We start from the raw sequence: 27,138 nt of genomic DNA, 5'->3' as shown, positions 1-27,138 counted from the left end.
GTGTTGGTTGCTGTGCTCCAGGGTGCCGCACAGCCTTTATAAAACACAGGTGGTTTAAGGCTTGCTACTCATGTCTGTGTAAATACACAAAATATGCTTCCCAGGCAGGATATAGGATATTACAACCAGAGCAGAAAGGGTTTGATCTCCTTTGGATCTATTCATTCACTCTCTTTGCACACGTGGACAAAATGTCAGTAAACTGGAGATGCAAAGAAACTCTCACACACTGTTTAGAAAACAAAACTTGACCTTTTATTACGTTGTCGTTGTTGTGTTATGATGCCATCTTCGTCCACATATTTCTTTGTATATTTATATATCTTTAGAGACCTAACATGGCACAAGTTTCTTTTTGTTTTTTTGTTTTTTCCAACCAGTGCTGTTGAGTGTAAACCAAGTAACATGTTTTTTTTCTGTATTTACAATAAAACGGAAAATGTACAAGACTCCATGGCATTACACAGTTTCAACATTAAGTACAGATATAATTTGATCCCTCTGTACAAGCTAACATCATTAGTTAACTATTTTTCATTTGATTATTTTTTTATTTTATGCTTTTTTTTAATTCGTTTTTTTAAACAGATATGAGTTCATGATCCATTTTGGCTTCGGCACATACATATTCCTCCAGTCTCGACTCTTACCGCGGACCTTCGTTTACATGACTCACACCTTTCACCATGCTATCACAGCTAAGAGTTTCAAAAAGAAAAATTAACCTAACATCTAGACAGAGTAGGACGCATGTCTCCTCACTGTAGTGTCCGATATCTGCTCTCAACAGACTCACAGCATGATTCCATCTTTCTCATCTAAATAAAAAATAATTAGAAAAAAAAAGACATTCCTTGATTTCCTTCTTTGGCTCACATCCCATCTTTCCATCTGTTATCACTCATTTGAACTCTCCTCCATACACACACATCCACAAAACAAACGTATGAAGCCAAGTTCATGAGAAAAAAAAAAAAGAAAAGTTTGTCATTTCCTGTGTGTTCCTCGCCTCTGCTGCAGGGTGAAGACGCACCCCAGTTACAACCCGAAGTGATGGTGAAACGGTAGCACCTCCAACCTATACCCAGGAGTCAGGAGAGCCGGGGTACTGCTCTGCCCTGAACGAAGGCGTCCGTGTGGTAGCGTAATAGTCCACGTAGTTACAGGTGGATTTCAGTCCATGAGGCTGGGAGCTGAAGGTGGGAGGGTAAGTGACGACCTCCTCCAAATACGAGTCGTCGTAGCCGTGTGGGTGCTGCAGGTACATTCTGTATGTATCGTAGTTTCTCCTGCTCGGCTCATCTGAATAATACAGAGGCTGCAAGGAACGAGAGGCAAGTATTAAGAGTCAGTTCTGAAAACTTGAGTTAAAGATTCAAACTTAAACTCAAAAGAAAATAAAGGTACCAAATTAAGCCTTTGCTGTCCCTTTTCCCCCTGCCAGCATGTAAAGTAAATTAAATTAGCTCCACTTTAGTCAATTACATCCCAACGCTTTGTGAAATGTAATGCATAATTATTATTAAAATATCCAATCATTTCACATGCAACATTTACAGGAGGTCATTTCTCTGCACCACAAGTTTTCAAAAATCCTTTAACCTTTATTTAATTAGGCAATTTTCACTGATGTTTGCAGCCTTGGCCGTGCAGCACTTATTTCAAAGTATTATTCAGATTTAATTATAAGTTTTAATGATAGTTCTCTTGTACCTTAACTTAAGTAAACAAACTTTATCTTCATATTGTACTGCTGCTTATACTTTCAGGAACACTTAGACCTCACTATAAATATAACCACACTACACAGTAACATTTTGGGAAAAACTTAATTGCAAATCTCCACTTAGATGATTAGAAATCCACCTACAAGCACCTCTAAACGTTAGCTTCTCAGCTTTAAAGAGTAAACTGACAATTTAAACAAAATGTTGAGCACAGTGGCTCAGAAGATGCTGCCCAGAGACAAAACTGCAAAACAAATGTGCTGTTACACTGATTCATGTCCTCAGTAGAGGATCGCAACAATTTTTGTGAGCATGTGCAAATTATAGCTTCTGTTTTCGGTTCTTAGCTGCGTCACCTTCCTTCCCCATTCGGATTCATCTTGACCTCGCCTACAAGCCCACAAGCCTAAATGCACTGAGTTGTTGCCATGTGATTGGTTGATTAGCCATTTGTGTTAACAAGGAGTTGAACAGGTGCACCTAATCAAGCGGACAGTGACTGTCAAAACAACAGCTCGGGGGGGCAGACTTGCATCTAGAAGCCTCGGCAAGAGAGAAAATAAGATTTAAAAAAAAAAGTTAACTATGCCTTTAAGTACATAACGCTTGTTCATCCTGTCAAAACACAAAAAATATCTCAAATCAATCTTCCGTGTGGTGGTAACAAAATGAAACGGCATAAACAAACATCTCAGCAGATTCAGGACAAACGCTCTTTAGTGTGGCTGGAGATTTTTCAGACAATAGGCTAATCAATTATCTTCTCGCCTGCACGTCTCTGGCCACTAATGCAAAAAAAACAGCTTCAAGGTAAATGTTAGAAATCCAACAAAATGGATGGGATTTATAAATGTCTGAAATGAATAATGACCGTCTTTAGCCAGAAATGTGAAGCAATGAAGGACATAAGAGAACTCTGTCTTTGTGCACCATCTCCTCCCTTGTGCCTCCTCCTCTCCGTGCCTGTTATCTGAACGGGCACACATGGATGTGTCCAACAGAGACAAGTGCCTGAGACGTACCCAGACCATCCCAATCCCAGCAGTCACATTCAATCTCACTCAAACAATAGCTGATGTGCTGGGTCATTCGCAGCATTGTCATTCATCCGGGGTGGAATACGTGTCAGTCTCTTTGTATTAGTCAAGCGGGTTAGAAGGGTTGGTCGTGCTTATACAGTGCAGCGGAGGGATCTCAGACATGTGCCTCGTGCCAGCTTATATCACCAAACACTACGATAAGTATGAATTCTTAAGGCTAGTATCATATTCTTTTTAGTTTGATTAATTAATCATTTGTTGCGTACATTGCAATATTATGTACAGTAAACTACTCTATCACACTACAAAAATAACTGTAGAAATAGTCTGCACAAATAAACAAAGCTAACAGGCAAACAGAGAATTAAACAATCTCTGCATATACACAGCAAAACAACCTCTACCTCTGTAGGGCCACATCAGAGCAGGCATACAAGACAAGATGAGAAGGGGAGGCTGCGAAGTGTAACCAGACATTTGTGCAGAATTACTGTATTCACCTGTGTTCTTCGGGGCTCCTCTGTTGTGGGTGATGAGTAGTAATACGGAGACGGCTTTCCAGACCCTGGAAAGAAAAAAATAAATAAAGTGAGTGTTGCCTTAGATGGATTAGTGGAACTTGATGCAGACACTTCATATCAGTGAAAAAAGTCAGCACATCCCTGAAGGGCAAATGTCTGTATTTTGATAGTAGAGGATCAAGAAGTGGCGCGCTACGCTGGAGAGAAATAACACCAAATAATAGACTTGGCCACTGCTGTTCTGTTGTTTATACAGCCCATGGGATGGGTATTTCCACTGGCACTTTATCCAACGGGTGGAATCCAGAAACTCAATTTCCACTTCCCTATGTAATAGATGAATTTTTGAGGCTGCAGGCTCATTTTGTTTACTCTGGCCTCCCCCCTGTTCTCAGCAACCAGAGTAGGCTGGTGAGAGCTCTTGTCTGACTGTAGTATATCTGGGTACCCACTCACTGGCCCTGTCTGCAAGCTGCGACTTGGTGATGCTAACAATGGCACCATTGTGGAGTGTCCACTCCTGACTGGTTGGTCCACTTTAGTGCTGTGCAGACCAACTGCAGCACAAAAACAGCCCTGAAGCGGTCGGAATTCAACTGACTGTGATGGGGCTGGTAGGGGTTGGTGGAAATGATAAGAGAGGACCGTCTTGGCAAGGAGAGGAGACTGGCCACGAATCCGCTTGGAGCGTTATGAAGGATAAAACAGATAATGCCCTGCATAGCAGCAAGTGTGTAACACTACACAGTCTGGTGCAGATGGTGAGTGTGAGCCAAATTTAATTTTTAAGGAGCGTAACCCCGAGCGGCTTTCAGGTGTGTACCTGTATACTGTTTTTTATGAATACTGTTGTCTCCTTGGTAATTAGAAAATTGCATAGTTGACTGTGCTCTCTGATAATCTCTGATGGTGTCTCTATGCTCTCTGATGCCCAGCAGTGCAGGAGACGACGTGGCGCTGGCAGCTGCAAGGAAAAGACGAAAACACATTTCGTAACATTAAATTCCAGAGGTTTTCCGGTCTCACAGGCAGTGTCTATTTTGACTGGGCACGGAATAGACTGAACTGAACATACCAGGGTGGTTGACTGGAGACATCTGAATGTTGCTGGTGGGGAGGGTGGGCTGGGACTTGAACCTGTCTCGCTCAAGTGTGGACACTGGTGTGAGGAAATGGTTTTGATTCCATCCATCCTGTTAGGGGAGTGGGGAGAGGAAAACATTGATCCTCTGGATAAATATGCTGGATGTCAAAAGACTCTGTTACTACACATAAAAACTATATACATGATATATCAAAAAGAACCATCTGATTTCTAAAGGATAGATATTTTTTAAAGCACATACGATACTCAAACTCATCCCATACTTTTGCAAGCATGTCTGGCGTCCCTGCAGCCACTGCTACTGTTACACTACCTGCCAGCAACCATGTGAAAGCCACAGATCCCTCTCTTCTTTCTACCTGTACATGTTTCAGTCATGATACCGTGTATTTTTCACAGACATTAAACTGGACACCAGAAAGGACCAAACTCAATGTCATTACCTTTTTATAGATGGTACGTAGATCTCTGTACTGCCACAGTGTGTTCAGCACCTGAGCAGCTGCTTTAACCACCTTCATAGAGTACCTGGAGAAATAGTCAAGAGCCCAAATGGGCATTTTAGGGTATTCCTGAATGCCTTTAGCCTTACTTTAAAATCACACTGTAAATATTACAGGACATGATGTTTGAGGAAAGAGTTTGTCCTCAGTGTGTTTTACCCTGGAACATTACTGAATATATAGCAGGCTAGAAATAGCCGCTGTGCCATCATTCCACAGGGACATAAAACCTCAATGCATACAATGCCACCTTCCCTGTGGCTAAAACTTCTCCTTCTCCAAGCATCAAAGTGTTACTTAGATGTGTGTGTGTTTGTATGAAACTCCAGCTGGTCAGTGCCCAGAACAGCCTTTTATCCCCATCCACGACTCTGGTGGGGTTTTTTCACCGTGTGCACAAGTTACAGTAGGGTGTGTATCAGTGTGTACACTGAGAAAAAAACTCTCAGACAAATACGAGCTTCTGTAGCGCACCTGTCTCCTCTGCCCTTGGTTATGTTGACCAGCTTCTCGATGCCGCCCGTGTCAGCGAGAGCCTTTGCATTCTCCATGTTTTTGCTGGTGACCTCGTGCAGGGTGCAACAGATGGCTGCCACGGTCTCGTCCGACAGCAGGGTGGTGTTCCCCCCAGGGAGACGGTTGACCAGGTCCCTCATCGCGTACTTCCCTAAGAGCGAGGAGGGGAGTTGAGACATGCAGGAAATACACTGTGACACACTTACTGTACAGCATGTTTGCAGGCAGATGCTTATGCACGGAGAAGGGAGGGGAGTACCACTCATACAAGTTTTTTTTTCTTTTTTCCCTCCATGTTACATAATGTAAATGTCTTCCACTGTGACCTAAAGTACACCGTGGAGCTTCTATAATCGGGCTGATATTCATTCTGCTTAGCCTGCAGTGTTGTAGAAAGTTATCCTAAATGACATTGCATCAACGCAAGGGCACTGGCGTGTGTGCATCCTACTGTAAAGAAGCAGCAGCAGCAGAAAGAAAACCAAAAGAAAAGAAAAAAAATCTGCAGCATAAACTCACAACCACAAAACTGAAGGCACCTTAAATCAGAACCAAGCCCCCACCCCACCCTTCCTGCTACAGGCATCACCCCTGCTTTGTTGGAACTGTAACTCCTCATTAATTCCACAGAGAGCACATAAAAGCTTGTTTTTTTCCATTAAATGAGAATGTTTCATGAAAAACAAAAGGCTAGAGGGAGATTAAAAAAATAATAACCAATAGTTAAAATTGTCACAAAAGGCCCTTGTTCTGTAGTTGCCATTAATTAAAAAAAACCAAACTGAACTAACAAAAACCCCCCCACTGTTTAACAATTTGTTAAACAATTTGTTGGTTTGCACACTGTATAAATCATGGAGCCAGCTTAGATGGAATATGTTGTATATATGTAGTGTCATGTTATTCAGCTAATTTCCTAAAGATCCTCTATATAATTTCTATGTACCTCCTTAAATAACAGAAAATAATGTGCTTGTAACATCCACACATTAGGTGGGTGTTTTATTCTGAGTATGGGCATGTATCCAAGCTAAATGCTTTAACAACATAGCCTCTGCCTAATTGGTACAACATGAGCAGAGGCTGGACTGTTAAATATGCTGAATCCGACAGGAAAAACAATAAGGCAGCTTTATGTTTGTGTTTAATATTATTCTTTCAGACAGAGTCATTATGGTGTATAGTGTAAAACGTGTGACAGTGTGACTCCTGACCTATGAGCTCCTTGTTCCTGACATCCAGTGCCATGTTTCTCAGAGCAGTGGCAACTGAACACACCACCCTGTCGTTATCCATCCGAAGCAGCTCCACCAGGATGGGCAGTCCTTTCTCCTTTCGCACTGCTGCACGGATGTATGCTGCAAACTGTGCACACAGAAAGCAGTGAAACTTGAGAAGGGTCCACACCCTACTCGGGGAAATGTGTTTTTTAGCATGTGTGAGTTCCAGAATAAAACTGGTGTCAGCTTTGATCGATGCAGACGTGCTGAGCTGTTAAGTTAAGTGATCAGTGAGTGTATATATAGTGAATGTAGCTACTTCACCTTCCAGTTGCCAGCTGATAGGTTCTGAAGAGACCCGGCGGCTCCCTCCAGAGTTGCAGGATTGGAACTCTCAGCCAACAGAGTCAAGTAAGGCTTAACCACCGAAGGGTGCCAAAGCATTTCTGCACCCTTGGGAGACTTGGAGAAGCCAGGGATGGGCCCCACACCGTCCCACTGAATCAAAATATAAGTGTTTGTCAGGCTGTGGTACATAATGACTTTATTGCAACTTTTCTTTGCAACTCTGTGTGGTCTTCACTCATTTTCCAGTATACCATATATGATAATAGAAATATTTTGCCAAACGTCTTGCTATTTTAAAGATACAGTCCCACACTCACTGTGTCTTCCTGAAGGCTGTTTTTCTTCTTCTTTTTCTTTCTGCCCCAACAGCTGGAATCCACCTCTTTACTGGGAGATTCTCTGGCCAGTAAACCATCCACTTCCTGCCCCTCTATCAGTCTGGGTGCTGTCATCTCCAGCTCCAGACGATATGACAGGTTCCTTAGAGTGCAAATACAATTCTCCACAATCTGGCAGGTACAAGAAGAAAGGCAGTGGAACGGGTAGTTATAGTAGAGGCTCTTTTAATCACCATGACAAAGGCTACAACTCTGTGCAGCATGTTACAGTATCTGCAGCCAGTGTGTGGGACACAGACCTTCTATTCGCAGTAATACAATGATATCAATTAGATTTGGAACTCAAGGCAGACAAAATTCGTCAACCAGAGCACACAAATGTATTTTCACGCTGTTTGAGTTTTGTAATGGGTTTGCCTTACAGAATGACAATGAGCATGAATGATTGACACGGTTAAGGGTCGAGTTCCCAGAGTGGTGATCTTCACATTAGACATGGTCCACTTGACTTTTTATGGCTTTACAGTTCACACATGAATGAGCTTTTGCAATACCCAGTTGTATTATTGTATAAAAAAGGTTAAGGATATATAATGGCCATTTCCAGCTCTATATCTTTAATTCTTGAACTCTCAGCATAACCCTTATTCATCTATACTGGGCCTTGGTGCGGCCCCTCAATTCCACCTCTGTCTGAAACAAGTCATTCTGCCTCCTCTGGCTTTCATGCCTCCTCGCTTATAGCCAACTTTTCTCTGACTGTCTTTCTCTCACATACAGTACAGACAGCCAGGGCTGTGTCTCCCATTAAGTACATCTGCTCTTTATGACATCAAAGAGATCCAAGAGTTGAAAAAGAGTGTGAAACAGAACATTTAAAGCATTCTGAAGCCTCAGCTTATGCGGTTCTAACTATGGCCATTAGTAATATGAGCAACCACTGTTGTAGCCCAGTCAATCAGAATGTGAAAATATGAGTTGTGCTTTGGATGACAAAGCACATGAAACAGTTGCTTCTGGCAGCTGAGGGTCATTTAGGCACAAGGAAATAAATGATTCAATCAGGATGAGTAGGATTCTTCCCTCTTATCGTGTGGCAGCATGTTCCCCCTCTTGGCTAAATGTATTTGTATGTGTGTGTGCGTGTGTGCATCAGTGGATGGGTGTCTTTGTGCGTACCTTGCTGTCGAAGTCAGAGGTGTTTACACAGGCTTTGATGACATAGAGCAGTGAGTCAATCAGGCCCTCACAAGTGCGCATCTGTTTCCTGGCCTCCTCACCAGCTGAACTCAGGTTCCTTTGAAACACCATGCAGATACACACACACACACACACACACACACACACACGCAAATCAGACATTTGATTTGGGGCTTTGCTCAACAAACAGATGAGCATATGCAAACACACAAAATGACAGCTGTGTGCATGTGTGTGTGTGTCTCCCACTTGAATGTGTAATGTGGGCTTTGCAATCCCCATACACCATCCATAATGTATGAGAGGTGTGCATGTGTGTGGTCTGACTGAAGAAATTACAGTACTTTGCTGAGTAAATAAGGACCCAACGACCACACCTATGCATGTTTGAGCACAGTGTTACACAAACAATCACCTCAACTAGCTGGCACCAATTAGAAGCTGTGCTCTACAAACTGCACTGTTCTCAAAGGAAGAAGCCCCAGGAGAGAGGTCGTGAGTTTTCCAATAGTTTTGACTGTGATATTCAAAGAAATGGTGACGGCTTTAAAACGACAACAAGACAGAAAAATGTATCCATTTAACTAAATCATGTTTAGTCATTAACCCCATATTTATGAAAAAATGCACATCATCCTGATAATGTTTGCTAAATAAAAAGTGATTTACGAGCATATCTACAAATTTTTTATTTTTATATTTGAAGCGGGTCACTTTATTATCATATTTTCTTCAAAAACATGCTATGAGCTCATCAGTCACTACATGCAATAGCATCAGATGTCCACAGTGGGGAGCTAGTGCCAAGTGTGATCATCAGGTGGTTTACCTCAGGCAGCCTGTGGTGTTCCTCAGCACCAGAGAGGAGTGAAACTTCAGCTTGTGCTCGTCATCGAAGGTGGAGCTGCTCCATCCAGAGTGAGGGATGATCACAGTGTTAGTCAGAGTTGTTAAGGCGTCCCGGATGATTGTCATCTTGACGGCGTCACACGACGACAGGTTCCACAGCACCCCTGAGGACATAGCCACACGCAAACACAAGCATTGAGAAGCAGGCGTGCAAACCTTCTGTTAAGTCAGCTGAGCTGTCAGGTGCACTTAGGTTAGCCTACAGCGGGGGAAACAACTTTGGCTTTTAGTTCAGTGTGTGCGGACGTGTCCGACAACATGCAAACCGAGAACCTGAGTAAAGATGACTATACCACGGCTCGAACATCAAGGCATCAGATATTCAAGTCAACTTTCATCTGCAGACTATCCTTGGGGCAAAGATTATTTGCTTGAAATGAAAAATATAGTAAGAAGGATGGGGTGGGGATCCATATGGCATCAGCTCAGTCATTTCAATTGAAATATAAATAATGGAGAAGTCTTTAGAAATTATGCCATCATTTCACTCAATTCAAATATACTTTTGGTAACCACTGATAATCATGCACAGCCGTGGCAGCTTTTGATGCTGCATCTGTCATGGATTAGCCGGCATGTAACATGTTCTTCTAATTAGGTGACTCTTGCTGCTAGGCTTATACTAAGACACAGCCTGACTGCTGTAGGGCATTGGTAGCCTTGCAGGAGACAAATGTTACACAAGCTGAATTCTACAGTAAACACTCAGGGCTGAATACACGTGTAATGTTCAACAATGCAGCCAAAACAATGCTTCAAGGCACATGTACAATGTGCATGTGTGTTAGTGGTTCACGTGTGAGTGCTTAATGCTTCATGTTAATGAATCCATTTGCTGTTGTTGCTCTACCACTTGCTCACCTCAGTCTGTGCATTCAGAACACATTACATGATCAACAGACCAATGAAGCTATTACATGGAACTCTGTAATATACATGGACACACTACTGGGAGAGGTAAAGCAAATAATGACAGGTCTTCCTGGCTACTTTTCTCTCAACCTCACTGTTTATCTTCTTTCAGTAAGCTGCCTCCCCGTCCTGCTCTGATTGAAGCAATGGAGACGATAATACTCTGTAATATGGCCCAAGAGCCCGATTGAGGCAGACTGCTGGCAAGAAGCTTTACAGACAGATATATGCCTGCCAAGACGGCAAGGTCTCTGCCACTGCCAGTCATTTAATCAACAATTTCTCTTACCATTATCCTTATTAACACTAAATCAAAGTGCTTTCAAACCCATTAAAGTCCTTTAGTGAACTTTCATTACTTTCCTTTTATTATGCTAAAATAACAAGGTGGCACTGAAAATCATGTGATACGCAACTTATAAAGTTAACATGCAGCACGTGCTTCTTACTGGAGCCTGGCAGCAGTGTGTGTGTGTAAGAGTCATTTTGTGCACGCCAAAAGCCTTGTGTCAGGTGGACTAGTAGACTCTGCTCAACTTGACTCAGTGGGATTCAATTTAATTCTGCACTAACTGACCTTTGCTCCTTCCACCAGCACATTCAGTTCTGTGTTTGCCTTTCTCACAGGACACGCACAGACTGCCTTGTAATAGGACCAATAATGCAGTGATAAGACACTCATGTCCACTGACCAACCTCCCTGCTTCTTCTTCTGACTCCACAATTCACTCTTTCTGCCTCTGGCAAGTTCCTAAACAGCCAGCTAACGTCAGTTTGTAGGAAGAATGTTCTCAGCTGGATTTTAGACTGATCCTGTGGAGGCAGCATGTCGGGAGAAATCAACAGGAGAATTCACTGAGGTGTGACTGACAACCCTGTCAGTGGTGCAACACCAGCAGCAATACCCATAAGTTACACCTGACTGTCAGACGGATGCTTGTAGGCACCGACGTGAACCTTGTTCCCTACTCAGTGGCTTGTTCTCCGGTGCTTTGGCCTGCCTTTGAAACGCTGACCCAAGGTAAACATTGTTGTGAATTGTGAGAGCGCAGGAGGACACAGGGAGACGCATGGAGAGAAAAAAACCCAAATAATAAATAAATAAATGATATAAAATAAAATCTGAAGGTGGTTAGAACAGCTACGGAAGTTGAATGGAAATTTCTTTTGCCCTGAGGTAGCTCAGCTGTAACGCATTCGGGGTTTTTAACACAAACAGAGTAAACGTCTAAAGATCACAGATAAAGAACTAAATGGCCACAAGGGATTGCACTGGCACAGTGACTCAGAACTCCACTGATTATTGGGTGTATATGGCTGACAGTTGCCTGCAGAGTTCGGAGTATGTCTGGCACCACTTCCCCTCATCAGCAGCCACTTGCCAAATTTTACATGTAGTTAATCTAAGTCACCCACTTGTGGAAACTCGGTGTTTTTACCAACTTCAGTTCTGCCGTTCTTTATCACAGAAATACACAAAGAACAGACCCATCCTGACTACTGAGACACCTGTATCCTGCAGAATATGTGTGTCGCAACAGTCAGCATTGTCATATTTATTGGACATACGACACTGAAAGGCTAAACGAGACACAAGGAGAGAGACAGAGAGACTCTCCTAAATAAAATCTGAATTTATTACAAGCAGTGATCTTGGAAATTAAAGAGCTTTCTGACATTTTATCAGTACTTAATCCAATGCACTTGATTACATTCTGTCATAATGCAGTCCTGCAAGCCTATGACATGCTGCATATGCTAAATATGTGTGGATGACGACTTTGGAAAATTTAGTCAGCTGAACTCATGTTATAATTATTAAAATGACTTCAATACCCACCAGGATGTCTGTGACTCAGTCCAAAAACTCTCTGGTGTGATTTAAATGCTTCTGTATATTTTGTTAGCTGCCCAACAAAGCTGACTTTCATTAATCACTCATTTTTCACTCCAAGTGAGGCTAAACACTTTCGACAGGCGGAATGAAAGTGATCTTGATTGATTCCCCAAATGTGTCACTTCTCCCTGGAGACCATTTCTGTGTCTTAAACTACAGGTCGACACGTCATCGACTTTGCCTGGCGAAGCAATAACTGGGTCGTCTTTCAGTTCAGTCGGTATAAAGCTGCTGATCATCCAAAAAAACTGCTCAGTTTATTAACCTTTCAATTTTAGGAGTTAAAAAAAAAGCTTCAGTACTGTCTGATCTCTAATGCTGCATCGACTAAATCTCAGAGTCAGCTCGGCTTGTACTTTTGAGGTTAGTGAGCATTTTTCATTTTTGCACCCCGCACGCAGTGAAAGTCATGGACATATTTTTAGATGAAATTACCTTTATCATTTATCTTTTGAAAAAAGGTTATTAATCTTCTCATTCTTTGTTCTCCAAGAACACAAACACAGCAAATCACACCAAGACTTGGCAACTAAAACTAGCTTTGTGGGTTAACGCCATTCAGCTTCTCTGTATGTACATAAGAAGTAGGTAATCTTTTCCAAACATTTATTTTTGAAATAAAAAAAGCTCTTGTTTAAACAGTTATTTAATATTTCAAAGTCCAGAATATGCAAAAACAGTGTTTGGCATGTTGATTGCAATCAGTGTGGAGCAAAGTTTTGGAAGTAAAACCAAAATAAAACGTCAGAACAGGGGAATAACAGTGTGTGTGTGTGTGTGTGTGTGTGTGTGTGTGTGTGTGTATTGGTTGTCCAGGTATTACTCATGTTTTAGGGGCCTAAATCTGTCAAATAATGGGGACGTTTAGTCCTTTTGGGGAAGAAGTCCATATACAATAAATCATTACATTTCAACACAATGACATGTTTTTAGGATTAGAGTAAGTTTAGATTCAGGTTATGCTTAGTAGCAGATATTGTTTAAGGTTAAGGTTAAAGAAAGTCAGTAGGAAGTGAATGCAAGTTAATGTAAAGTCCACTGGAGTCATGATACACGAATGTGTGTGTGTGTGTGTGTATGTGCATGAATGGCAGTTTCAGGTGTTTCATCTACTGGTGCTAATAACAGAGCAGTGTGTTTGTCCTTTGGATCTGAAGAAGTGATTAAGAACAGAGCAATAACCACAACAGCTGTTGGAAGAGGAGGCAGGTAAAGGGATGAGATCATGTTGTGAGTCACCCCCAGCATGACCCATGACCTGAAGCAAGGGTGGCCTGTTCTTATAGCGCTAATGAAGCACAGATGACAATAGAAGCTCAAATAATCGGACAACTGGTCGGCTTTTTGAACTCCACTGGCAACGACACTAAAGAAGGTGTTCTAATTCAAATTCTAAATATCCCACAAAAGCTGCCTCATAAGGAGCTGCAGGTGAGTGAATAATGTCTGTCTGCTCCACTTTAAGCTATGGTGTGGGGCGTCTTTGTCATCCACCTGAAAGCTCTTCATGTGGGTTGTTCTCATCAGCTGTAATTGTGCTGCTTTCCATTTCACTCTGAAGTCGAATGTTGGAGCTGGGAGTGACGCTCCAGTGGTAAAGTTGGAAAACTGAGGAAAAACAGCATTTGTTTTGCTCCTTAACAAGGTAGAGCCATTCGTGCATTACTAGCAACACAGCACAGTGGCTGTTTTTTTTGTACTTAAAAAACACACAGCTGCAGCACATTTGCGTATGGCTCATTTAGTGAGTCACAAATACAATCTGAAATACTTCTCTTGTGTAAGTTTTACAATTTTACTGAAGATTACCTGCACTGTTGCCATCTTGGATTGTTAAATCAGAATTGGTGGGGCTTCTCTGACTTTGAGTTGGAAGTCTGACTTGTTCCAATTGAATATTCAGACTTCAGATGGAACGCACCATTAACCAAGGTGATGCAACTCTGCTGACCTTTTCAAATGACTCTTGTTCCTAGGGTCTGCGCTACCAATTACCCACATCAGGCTTTCTGACAAGTGGAAGAAAGGAAAGGAAAAGAAACAGAGATCGCACTAAAGGAGACGATTCGGAAATGCCTGCGCATTATCGGAAATGCAAGTGTGAAGAAAGACAATTTAGAGACTGTAGAGTCCAATGTGAGAATGATTATTTTCTCCTTTTTAAGCAAAGTCAACAAACACTGTACTAGAAAAGGAAGCTGAAGATTATCTTCTCGCAGACAATACAAAAGGGTTCATATTCAGGCTCGTATTGTTCACCCTCGGGGGACTGCTGAATTGTAACCTGAGCGCATGTTAGACCGGGATTTGGAGTCCAGCACAAACAGCTGACTCAGCCACCTGGGAGCCAAATGTCTTGGCTTGCTTATTTTTGTAGTGCTCCACCCTGATCCTAAACAACACGGATTTATACCCTATTTGCAGACCTCAAACAACACACAAATGCAGCTGAGTCGCACACAGGCCAACGCAGAGAGGGAGAGAGAGAGAGGATTATCAAGCCCACTGGCAGGAACGCTTGTTTTCTGACAGAGAAGGAGCTAAAACGGCAGCCTAAGTAATAAAAGAAAAAGCATGAATCCTGCGGAAATGTGGTTTTATTTTCTTGCATATATCATAAGCAGCAGTGACAGCAATAGCAGCAACTTAAGGAAAAGCCTCTACACCTGAGTTATTACTACAATCATAATTTCAGAACAGACTATGGTAAGCCGTCTGCTTAATAGCTTATTCAAAGCATCTTTAAAAGCAGTAATCCACAGTTAACCATGACATGCAGCACTAAACAACCTCGAGCTACATTCAGAGACCATGTCAGGATTCATAAGTTACAGCCCCACTGTAACTGTACTGTAATGATCTCTCCTGTAATGCCCAGCACTTAGTCAGGTAAGTCATTTATCAAATTCTGCACATGCTGTGTAACGTTGCTGTGTCTGATGCTGGATAATACCAGTGCTGAAATGACTTGTCAGTGAATCAGTTAGCCTGCGAGCTAAAAATAAAAAGCAAGTAATCGAAATTATTCACCGATCAGAAATGGCCCAGATGTGAAGATCTGACTAACTTCGAGGAATCTATTTGTGCGTGTGAATGTGTGTGAAGGAAGTGTAATTTTGACTATTTTCAAGTTTAACAGAGAAGCATGTGGATGAATACCCTGACAGATTTTTAAAGCATATAATTCCCCTTAGAGTTTCTGCATTCTCCGCACTAACCTGTCACAAGCTCCCTCACTTCCGCATCCACAGTCTTTCTAAGGAGACGGAGCAGTGCTGGGATACCCCCGGCGTTCCTAACAGCGATCTTGTTGTCATCCATAGTTTTGCCATACACGAGGTTCCTCAGAGCGCCACAGGAGTTCCTCTGGACTTCAAGGACTTTGTGGTCTAGCAGGTCCACCAGGTGTTTAATTCCTCCCAGTCGACACACCTGGAGTCAGGATGGTATGAAATCGCACATTTTCAGACGCGAAATGATTCCGACCACTAACAACATTTTTTTTAAACTTTCCCTGTAAAACACGGGGACAAAAATCATGCATTTATTCATGTGACAAGAGAATCTACGCACAGGGAATTTATTCATACCAAACAAATTATTTTGAAAAGAAATGCTAATATATGACCATGGAAAGAGCCTTAACCACAGGAGATGGTAGACTAAAAGAAAACTGGATTTACATTTCCTTCTGGAGCACAGAACAATGTGTACTCTGAAAAAAAGCTCCCTGCTTTTCGCTTTGTAAGATGAATCAAGTTCTTCTGTCATACGCCATCCAAGAAAAACAGTATCTAAAATATACTGTCTTCATAACTTATCTCATTCTTTATATGTCAAAATCACCATTACGCTAATGTCTGAAAGGAAAAATCCAGAGCAGATGTCTCTTTGGATTTATTTATTTTTCTAACTGTTGCTGTAAGCTGTGGATGTTTTTTCTTTAAATATACTTGCTTCTGATGTGTATGAGCAGTGTGAATGTGACTATGACTCTTTGGTAGCTCTAAACCTTTTCAGCTCTACGAGTTGAATTGACCAAATAATACATCTGCTAGTTAGAAATAATTTCTTTTGTCTGTGTCAAAGTGACCACCTGACTGTCTGACCGCCTCACACTTCCAGACCTAAATTCCATTTTCACAGCTCTAGTCACCAGTTCTGCTTGTTAAGATGACACTAGCTCAGAAAAGTAATTGTGAAGCTCTTGGAACATGCATTAAAAAAAATACCTCTCTATAATCCACAAGCTCGTATGAGATGACCCATGCTGATAGCTTTTACCTTCTAGTAAAGTGGTAAAGTGTGGCAAATAAGATAGATCACAGCTGAAGGAGATGATTGTACAAAAACTACAGCAGTTGTATTTCACAGTTTTTCAGACATAGAGACAACATTCAATATTCATGGAATAACTAGGTGTAGTCATTGCACCTGTAATAAGATGATTTACTGCAGGGCTGATTTGTGTATATCCTTTCGTCTGTGTGAGTTCTCTTCAGGTATTGCAGGTTCCTCCCACAGTCCAAAGACATGCAGTGAGTGGGGTTTCATTAACTGGTGATTCTAAATTGATCTTAAGTGTTAATATAAGCATGGATAGCTGCATGTTTGCATGTGTTAGCTCAGCAACAGATTGCCAACCTGTCCAGGGTGTTCCCTGTCGCTCCCCCTAGGAGAGCTGGGATAGTTTCCAACCAATCTCAGTTGTCAAAGAGCAGATGGATAGATGGATGGATGGATGATTTATACAGGCTAACTCAGAGCTCAAAGTTACTGCTATAGTCATACCACAAAATTGTAGTTAAAAAGCCAGTTTTCACTTTGACTGTCGCTGGCTTTCCCAGACATTAATCTTACAGTTTTTGGTAAAGTATATGTACATCTCCAAAATTTGGGCAGGCCCAATAAACTAACAAAAATTTTGAATAACATAAGAAGTTGAAATAACTCACTGTAATAAGAGAGTAATGGATTAGTGGTAGAACACCTACCTCAGTCTTGACTCGATTATCACCAAAGCACAGGTGTTGCAGGTAGGCAGCTGCGTTGGCCTGCACTGATGGGAAGTGGTGCTGCAGCATGTGAATCACCTCTGTTAGCTCTGGGTCACGCCACGCGAACTCTCTAAAAGTACAGGTGGGGTGAAAAGGTATCAGCATGACAGCAGCGACTGGAAGAAGGCTGCCTCCTTAAAAACCACAGGCACCTTTTTCCTAAAAATGAATACTTCAGCACCTGAGGACAGGCTGATAAAGCCAAGAAATTGCATTTACACCAGGTCCAGTTGGGTCACACTTAGATTATTGGGTTTGTGCATGTAGTACATTAAAGAAAGAACAAAGGAATGCATTGCATCTAAACTTCTTTTATTTAAGATACTAATAATAGATTTTTCACACTTAAAATGAGACTAAATGATTTGTGATTGTAGACCTCTGCCAACCAGTCAATTTGGAGTTTATATCCATATTGGATCCAAGTTGTCTGAATTGGTGTTGCACAATAACAAAATACCAATAAGTACTTTAAGCGACCCGCACTTCTAGTTCTGACTACTGAGGACAACAACATTTAACTGCTCTCATGCTAATTATTATCCCTAATTCAGACTCTTCATTTAGAAATATACACCAACACTGATAGAGCCACTACTTCCCATATGAGGAAGATTGTGCATTATAATCTTGTGCATGCTCATCCGTTAATGTGAATGCACATAGGTCAAATTTTTGACTCGCTGAAAGTGATACGTGAATGTTAATAGATTCAACCTAGTGAAATTGCCTGTTAAGACATCTAGGGAAAAGTGGTTAATGGAAAAGAGGCAAAGACTGAAAGGGGCTTAAGTTGTAAGAGAAATACCTTTGACACACTGACTGAATTATGCACACCACAATCCCAGGCTGCTAGAACTAAATTTGTGGCCTTTGAGCTAAACTAATAAGTCTTTCCTAGACAGGAGCAATGTTAAAAAAAATATTCCAGAGGAAGTTTGACTCTGACGCCATTCCCGAATGGGCCGGTGTCACATAAAATAAGCACGGTGCACTCACTTTAAATACTTAGACAACAGCATAAACAAGTGTAAACAAATTTCCCAATGAGCAGGGTCACTGCAAATGTCAATCCACTCTCTACGCTTACACGACAAGAGCAGACACAGCACTTCAGCACATGTGAGAATCTTTTGTTAAGTGGCCAGGCATAGTTGAGCCAGCTTAACGGCCAGAGCCGTGTGTGCGTGTCTACCCAGGAGGTTCACTGTTTGAATAGTAAGAGGACACCGGTGTTGACCCAGCAGAACAGGACTGCCTTGTAAGCAAAAGTAGTCCCCCTGGATTACTGGTTTATGTTACACTACACTGGTTACTAACCGCCAGAATAAGTTTAGGGAAACAGAAGCACAGAAATAGAGTGAAATGTGTGCCGAGCTTACCTCGGATCCTTCTGAATGCTGTCTATGGAAGGAGAGCGGGCGGCACCATCATCCACGACAACAGCCTGGCGGGCGTAATTGGGATCGGAAGGCCGGTACTGTGCTGAGCGATAGGGATCAGCATAGGTGGCTGATGTGTTAAGAGTATAATTGTTTCTTTGGTAGGTCATGGCACTTCGCTGGCTAGACGACCTTTGCAGACTCCCCACACCTAAGGGATAAATCCAAATCATTCAGATTAAACACAAGACCAAAAACACAAAAACATCTTAGCAGCGTCTAGACGTCGTCAGCTAAACTTCGAGCTTTCCCCACCATAGGCATACATCTTTAAACAAAGCTGGAAATACAGACATGCTGCTGTTCTGACAAGCTCAGCAAATTCTCAAATCTGGAACAGATTAATGATGAGGATAAAACACAGCTCCCATGGTAGCACAAAGCAGAACTCTTTTCCTTCAAAGACCTCTTTACTTGTTGTTGCTTTTACAAGCTTGGGTTAGCCAGAAGGATCCTGCTGGTTTTCAAAGAGGACAGGAGGACTCAACTTGCTTGGTGATCCACAAATCCTTTCTTCACCGCCTTCTTGCTCCTCTGAGACATCCTATTCTCAGGCTAAGTTTGCCAAACAAAGCAGACAGAATTTGGTAAACCAAGGTGCGCTCCAAAAGGAGGAGAAAAGAAGTCAGCCTGAGAGCACCTCCCTTCAGTCATCTTTCCTCCTTTTATTTGCTTCGAATGATATTATGACCTAATTTTTTAACACAATGGGTCACAAACAGAACGGCATAAACAAGCTGCTTAGATTCAGCCCTCCTTCTCACCGGAGCCACGTGATACGAGGCAGCGTGACTGCTGCGCCGGTCAGATCTCCATCCTCCATCCAACAGAACTTGGCACGAGCGTGCTCAAACTCCCTCCTACCAGCAGCCAAGACGTCAACTGGTGGGGTTACTCCAAAAACACAATTTCGCGCATCACTGCACTTCTATGTTGGGCAGCAGCTCTACCGTGCAACACGGTTATCTCCCAAAATGTAACCTTACACAGCCAAAGACATTGGAAGACAAATTATAAACAACATACTGCAGCTTTGCAATTTTACAAGAACTATTTGGATTCCATTTCTCACCTTCTCAGAAAAAGATCGATACTTCCATTCCTCCCGCTTGCACAAAAAAGTACACTGCCTGCTTCCAGAAAAAGCCCCCAAAAATGCATGGAAAGCCAATAGGGGGAAATGGCCCATTGAAATTTCATTTCACAACATAACAAAGAAAACTGTGGGATCAAATTGGATTTTTCTAATGAGATAGCTCTCACAAAGCCCCCATATTGAACACCCCCTCCAGCTCTATCCCATTCGCCTTTTCTTAGTATAGCTAGAATAAACACATTACAGTGGCTTGTCTGTGGGGCTTCTTCATACCACCAATAGCATTTATTAGTGAACTTATCGGTCTAAGCAGATCTCCGGTGTGCCGAGGAGAAGCCTGAATGGAGTGCGCGTGTACGTCATGGGAATTTAACATGCGTATCCGAGGCAGGAGAGATGATGAGAGGAAAATACCGACATCAGGACAGCTGGAAGAGCACAGGCTGTGGATGTGGCTAACCAAGCCGTCCCCTCCATCCTTCTTCTCATTCTCAATGTGACACATGGGTAATGGACTCCTTTGTGGCAGGATGACATATCAGAACCTGCCCATTAACTCATGTCTCACCCATTTCTGTCTGACAGTGGAGGGAGGATGGAAATGGAGGCAGCGGAAGAGAGAACAAAAAGTAGAAATCAAGAGAGAAAAGCAAGAAAGAAAGACATAACATACTGAGCGCTAAAGGGCAGACAGAAAAATGGCAGACCCCCCCATGGACAGCGGTAGTCCTCCATGGGGGATATGGGAAAGAGTCAAAGACACCTGGATTAAATGGCAAAGACTTGGACACACTTAAAGTCAAAGAAACTACATAACAGGAAGAAGGCACTTCTCATGTGAGGATGTATAGAAGGAAAATTCTGTGCTCATCCTGACCTGGCTCTACCGCACGAAGATACAGCACAAGCAAAAAAGAGGGTAAATGGAGTTTCTAGCAGATTTGATCTGTCACACACAAACACACTCAAATCAAAAACACTGCGTTGTTTGTAAGGTACCGCAGGGGTTCCCAGCTTCTTTTGCACTGTGCAACACAGTCGCTGAGTGGCAGGGGAAGCGGAGCATAAATCAAGAAAAATATTACCTCGGTATACGATGTCCCCTGCCTCCTCTCTCAAGCTTTCCCTTTTTAACCCATCTCAGCTGGCTAGATACATCTGTTACCAGCTGCATACATACAAATGTGCCACCTCAACTTACTCACTGACAGGAAAAGCATTTTCTGACTTTTTAAAAAATGTGTCCCGTGGCTCCACAGCAAGTATTTCATAGCAGTTGTTAGCTTAGGCGATGTTTTGCACTTTTGTTGACACTAAACTCAGGTTCTTCCAACAATCTGGCAGCAAAATTCTTACATGTGAGAAGGAAACGCGTAATTTTAGTATTATAGGGAGACTGTTACTAACTATTATTAGTAAGATGTCCAAAGTTAATAATAATGTGGGGCCAACCTGATGTGCTCCTGTAGAGCGTGCTCTGGTGGGTGTGGCTGGGACTGCGATACAACGGGCCCTTGTACGTCCGATCCTCATAGATTGGTGCAATGTGGCGGTCTGGGGAGATGGTTGACCTTAAGTCTGGGGCCAGCTGGCTGTGCTGACTGGCGTAAGAGCTCCGTATTCCTGCAAATGAATATAAATGGGAAGAATTTATTGTCTGTGCCTTTTCAAAATATCATAGACCAAGACAGCGACTTTCAGGCCATGTTTTCGTGATTCTTACAGGATAAGTGTATCAGTATGTTAAGAACATCTGTGGAAAACATGGTGGATGCAAAAAGAAACAGCAAGAGTGCTTGTATCCCCCCCAAACTACGGTATTTAGGTCACTTAAGTCACCTGATACTTGGTAGACTTAGATAATCAATCCCAGAAAACAACATGTCTTCTTTTGTTGTCAAACTTAATGTCATTGTTGTGTGTGGTTCACTGATTTGCAAAAGGGACACTGCATCGCTTTACAGCAATAATGCAATTTTGACAAAAATAAAAGCAGACATGATGTTCACAGGATCCTATCTTATGTATCAGGTTGTATCAATTCTCAGACTTGATCAAAATGAATAGAAAGCACTGCACATGCTGAAGAAATAATTGAATTCGCAGGGATATGACTGTCAGTGAAGTATAAAAAATGAAAAATAAAACAAAGACAAAACAAAACATGAGTTGGGGAAAACCCCTACACCTGCTTCTTTTTGTGAACAGGAACTAGGCACAAGCAAATGCTAAATATCGGTTGAAATGACTAAAATGAGTGACTGAAATGAACTGAGCAGATACCGAAATGACACTGCAAACCAATCAGTCCATTAACAACAGGAGTGTTTCACATAACAAAAAAACAAATGCTATAATCAGCAAAAAGCTCTCCTGACAGGAGTGAGAAAAGGAAACCATTGTCTAATTAAACATCCCTTTCACAAAGGTCACTTTAACAGGATATGCAGGCATAGTCGAGCATCAATTTCTGTCTGACTCAGACTCGGGTCAGATGTAAAACAACAAGAGCAGAATGAGGAAACATCACACTGCTCTGGGTCTTTCCACATAAAGGGAAACACGGCTATTATGTCTCACTCTACCAACCTCGGAATGCCGAAAATTCCAACAGAAACAAACGTGAGCGAGGTCGTGCAGTCATGGCCAACAATCTGACAAACTGACATTGTGTCACATGGTAGGCAGGTGAGATCACCATTCACATTAGTGCTGAACGCAGACTCTCTGTCACTTGTAAGGTTTTACCTATCAGGACATAATCAGTCCTTACCAGGTCTTAAAAAAAATAGGCAAATGCAACCTGAGATGAACAATAGCAAGTTAGATAAGTTAGCCAGTGCCATTATTAATATAAATGATGCCAAAATGCAGAAGCAATGTGTGAAAAACTAAAAGCATCCCATTAGCCAGCAGCTTGTGGATTCTTAATTCCAGCTCTCTTACGGTCCAGCCACAGCGTCTCAATCAGGCTGAGGTATCTGTTGGACAAATGGCCTCACATTTGTTTCTACAACACTTTGGAACACAGAGGAGTTCATGGTCAACTCAAAGACTGCAAAGCACACAGGTCGTGCAGCTGCAAAACAAACCCAAACCATCATTATCCACCCCCGTGCTTCACTGTTTGTGCAAGATGTTTGTGGTGATGTTTTGTTTTGCGTTGGTTTTTTTTGCCAAATGTGGTGCCGTGCATTATGGCCAACCATCTTGTCTTGTGGTTTGTTTAGCTGCAGCTTTGAAAAGCTAAGTTGTGCTGCTGTGTTCTTTTTAAAGAGAAAAGCAACCAGTACTTGTTTCATGCAGGGTTTTTTCTTTTTTTAAATTGTACTTTTATAATTGTGCAAACTCATGTAGTTAAAAGTCTGAGATGTACTTCTTGGGTTATTTTGCAGTTTCTCTAAGCATTACACAATGTGACCTTGGGTTGAATTTTCTGGGACGCCCACTCCTGGGAAGATTGGCAGCCGTCTTGAATGTTTTCCACTCGTGATTAACCTTTTTCAATGTAGACTTCAAATTGTTTGGAAATGACCTTAAAACCCTGCTGAGATTCATGGGCAGCATCAATTGCTCCTTTAAGATCATGGCTGATGTATTCTCTACTTGGCTATGTGTTAACACACACCTGAGAGCTCCAGTCAGCAAAGTGACAAAACCAGAAATTTTACAGAGGTACTCACACTTCTGATGCTGTGATGGCATCAGCCACACATGGCATCAGTCCGTTTGTTCACTTTATTAGTTTGGTTTGCAGTTTTCTTCATTAACATAATTCATTAATCATTTGGTTAAACCTAACACTGATATTATGAGGCGTGCACATATTAGCATTGTGTGTTTTTTCTAAAAATGTTTTGTTATATTAATTATGTTTCTCTTTCTTTGAGTTACCTGGTTTTGGGCGGTGGCTGTTTCCTGTCTTGGCAAAAGGCGTGGCTGAGAACAAAATGCCTGCTGAGCAGGACCAACCATGTGCTTACCAGGACCAGTGGTGTTTTAGGTTTACTTAGGTTATTCTGTGCTTAGTTAATATTAGTGTGTGTTTTTGTTTTCCCCCTATTGTGTGTAAATGGTTTGGCCAAACCACTATAAAAGCTACCCTCTTGTGTCTTTGTAATTAGGTCAGTTTGTGAGTTAAGTTGTGTCCACTTTGTTTAAGCTTCTGGAAATTACTTTTGTAGAGTTATATTTGGTTGACCTCTTTTATGGGCCTGCTAATTATGTTTTTGCATTTTGCCATTTTTGAACTTTTTGAGGGTTAAAATAAAGAAAACCCTTTTTGAAGACATTTTTTTGCCCGTGTCCTCTATGCCTTGGCTGCTTGGTCCCTCACAGTTGCTCAATCGAGTACATCTGATTAGCAGCACTGCTACTGCCTCTACTGGCTACTATGTACCTACCCTACCTATGGAAGTAATAAGAGAGTTTTCATTTATTTTTTAAAAACACTTGATTTGTTAAATCGATGTGTAATATGCCACGTTTTATAGTTCATTGGAGGTTATATTTACCTGGTTTTAGGACTTTCATTTTTATTATGTCCCAGTGTGTAAAAAGAAGAGTTGACACAGGTTTTCATCTTTCTTTTTGCCCTGACTGGATGAGAGTATATAAAAAGAAAAATAATTTTAAAAAAGGCCTTTGTAATACCTTAATATGTAACCACAAAGAAGTTAAAACTTGACATGTTGACATTTTCTCAAGGAACATAAGAATATGATTAAAGCGTTCTTAGTTATGTTTTAAGGAGACGATGAGATGTCAACAAAAGTTGTGGTGGTTATAATGTTATGACGCAACTTTGGAAGAGTAACTTTTGGCTCCAATATAATGTGCATGTCTGCAGATACACTTGCACCATCTGTTCTTACTCTACACCAACTCAAACTTGAAAAAGCAAATTCATCTCCCTGCTCCCCAAAACACAAAATGGTTAACTGAAACAATCGATAGGAGAGGATAGTGCATTTGAAGTAGAATTTGTACTGAAGAAGGAAAAGAAAATGGATGAAAAATCTGATTAAAAAAGTGGCCCTATTAATTTAAACAGGAGGGGGTAATGGGCTGCAAAATTTCTATCAAAATAACCAAGGGCTAATGTCTGAAAACGGACCACAATTATAGCATGTCTCACCCAATCATCCCCTAATCAAGTTAAACTCAGAAGTGAGCTATTCTGCTGTGACATAACAAGAAGCAGAATAATAGTCGTGCTTTTACCGTTGCATTTTGAAGATCGCAAAAAAGGTTAAGAATCCAAACTTCTTTATTTTTATTTTACAGACCAATTAAAAATAAACTGGTCCGATGAACTGTAGAGGACAGCGTGGACATAAAGGCGTTTGCTCCTCTTTAATCTCCATTCTCATCAAACAAACCTAAACAAACACCATTTAAGTAATGTTTGTTTTAAACCTCACATCACTGAAGCTCACTAAACTGTGAACCCCAGTGGGCCAGTATACAGTTGGCAACTTGCTGCTTATTGCACATTTCACAAGCCCCCAAACGTCACTTGGGTCCTCTCCAACTGCATGAGCTCAGGCACAGACTGCTGCTAAACACCAGCTCTGCCATGCAGAACCAGCTAAATGAGGGAGTCTTGTCACAATTTGAGACTGAGGACATTAATAAATAAACATATTTGCCTCATTTGTGAGCAGAGAGACTCTGGGGGCAAGACGAGTACAAATTTCAGATGTAGATGGTAGACTAGACTGACGCTGACCTCTGAAACACAGAGCCTTTACATGCACTGAGGCAAGCATAGGATGGGGGATTGGGCAGCTGGTTTGGGGACCCTGGTAACCTCAATCTGAATATACATGCAGAGAATCAACTAACTAGCTTAATGGTGTAGTTTTATCGAAATAATGGTTGCAGTCCAAGTTACTGGCTGATACTAGCAGAAGTTGTAAAACAAAAAAACAGATTTTCCTTATTTTCTGTCACACATGTGCAGTTCCAGTGGTCTATGCTTAAAATGTCCAAAGTTTTAAATAACAAGATATATGAAAATAATCCCTGTGAACCGAAAGCTTAGGCTTCAGACTGCTCTAAAGGCTCGGCTTAAGAGAATTTCTCCAACTCTTGAATATCTTTGAGATCACAGACATGGGATGTAATTAATACGGTTATCTCAGCCACACAGTTTTATACCCGTGAGCACAGCAGCCAAACCACCTGCTGTTCAAACCTTCCGTTTATAAGGACCAACCAATAAAAAGAAAGTTGGCGAGAAGGAAAGGAGATGGACAATGGATGAACTTGGGGATGCACTAAAGCCCAGTATTAGATAGATACAGATTTGTATTTAAACTGTGTATCATACAGAACCCATAAACTAAAATACGGAGCTGGAATTGAGCAGAAAAACTCCCCTTTAAGGTCAACTCATCACCAGGCTCAGTGGGCAGGTCTTTTCCCCTAATGAATCAACTAAACACACAAATACAGATTAAATTCTATCAAACCAAGTCTAAATTGCAAGTAAATGAGCATTTCCTGCCAAAATATCACAGTCTGACCTTGACCTGAAAGCTGGGGAAAAAACAGTGTCCTAGCTTCTAAGTGCTCTCTGATAGCAAGAGCATTTTATGGACGAGATCAGAACAAGTGCAATCCATTTTGGGTAAAGTAGTGTTGACAAAGCACCCAGTTTTTTGTCAAGGTTATGACAGATTTTAAAACATTTTCTCCAAATTAAATTTAGAGACTGGCTTTTTAGCCATCGCGCAGCAATAAATTAAATGATGGCGAGTGCTGCAAACATCCTTGAAATATGGAAAGGTTTAAACAAGGCTGTGGACTTCATTTATATATTGAAGATTTGAATGTTTTTGACTGATTTTCACCTCACTAATGAAAGTATTTTTTGTAAACTTCAAAGTGTTGTCAAATAAAGAGGGTTGAAATAAGGTAAAACTAAAATATATCATAACCTACAGAAGCTTGTCTGTTTTGTTTATGTGTGTTTCCTATAAAAAATTTTTTTTTAAAAACCCTAAAAACTAAAGAAACGCCCAAGCTCTGACTCTCCACTCCATGGCCATATAAACAAAGACATAAACTAAGGTTGGAAGGAAGTAGTAAAACAGAGTAAGGAAGAAAAATTCTGCCACTGTGTGCACTCAATAGTGCAGGCAGCCTTTCACGCCATAGCTGTGCGCACAATAGCCACTAGCAGCAGCTTGGCAGGAAATCAGTTCAGCTTCTCTTGTTCAAAGGTTTGAAGAGGGTGAGGAGAGGGTGAGGAGATGGAGAGAGAAGAGGTGGTGGGAAGACATAAGGAAAGGCGGGAAAAG

General features: G+C 41.6%; 1 protein-coding gene across 9 annotated transcripts in view; it reads right to left on the bottom strand.

Annotated features, from left to right (window-relative positions):
* Positions 1–232: 232 nt before the first annotated feature.
* The window catches only part of LOC100707624 (plakophilin-4), an 87,147-nt gene continuing 60,241 nt past the window's right edge, over positions 233–27,138 (bottom strand). For all 9 annotated transcript variants that reach the window (XM_005452992.4, XM_005452994.4, XM_013272650.3 and 6 more), the window contains 15 exons: positions 21,284–21,454; positions 18,676–18,886; positions 17,231–17,363; positions 15,455–15,668; positions 9,348–9,531; positions 8,498–8,615; positions 7,298–7,489; positions 6,957–7,130; positions 6,627–6,777; positions 5,371–5,563; positions 4,837–4,921; positions 4,364–4,481; positions 4,112–4,252; positions 3,268–3,332; positions 233–1,318 (listed from right to left, as the gene is read on the bottom strand). In XM_005452992.4, coding sequence (XP_005453049.1) covers positions 1,079–1,318; positions 3,268–3,332; positions 4,112–4,252; positions 4,364–4,481; positions 4,837–4,921; positions 5,371–5,563; positions 6,627–6,777; positions 6,957–7,130; positions 7,298–7,489; positions 8,498–8,615; positions 9,348–9,531; positions 15,455–15,668; positions 17,231–17,363; positions 18,676–18,886; positions 21,284–21,454 — 2,390 coding nt within the window. In that variant the 3' untranslated portion in view covers positions 233–1,078. The remainder of the gene's footprint in view (positions 1,319–3,267; positions 3,333–4,111; positions 4,253–4,363; positions 4,482–4,836; positions 4,922–5,370; positions 5,564–6,626; positions 6,778–6,956; positions 7,131–7,297; positions 7,490–8,497; positions 8,616–9,347; positions 9,532–15,454; positions 15,669–17,230; positions 17,364–18,675; positions 18,887–21,283; positions 21,455–27,138) is intronic.

The sequence above is a fragment of the Oreochromis niloticus genome, linkage group LG16 (genome assembly GCF_001858045.2).
Source record: "Oreochromis niloticus isolate F11D_XX linkage group LG16, O_niloticus_UMD_NMBU, whole genome shotgun sequence".
NCBI lineage: Eukaryota > Metazoa > Chordata > Actinopteri > Cichliformes > Cichlidae > Oreochromis > Oreochromis niloticus.
Note: the sequence above shows the minus strand (reverse complement) of the source record. Positions and strands in the feature narration are given on the sequence as shown.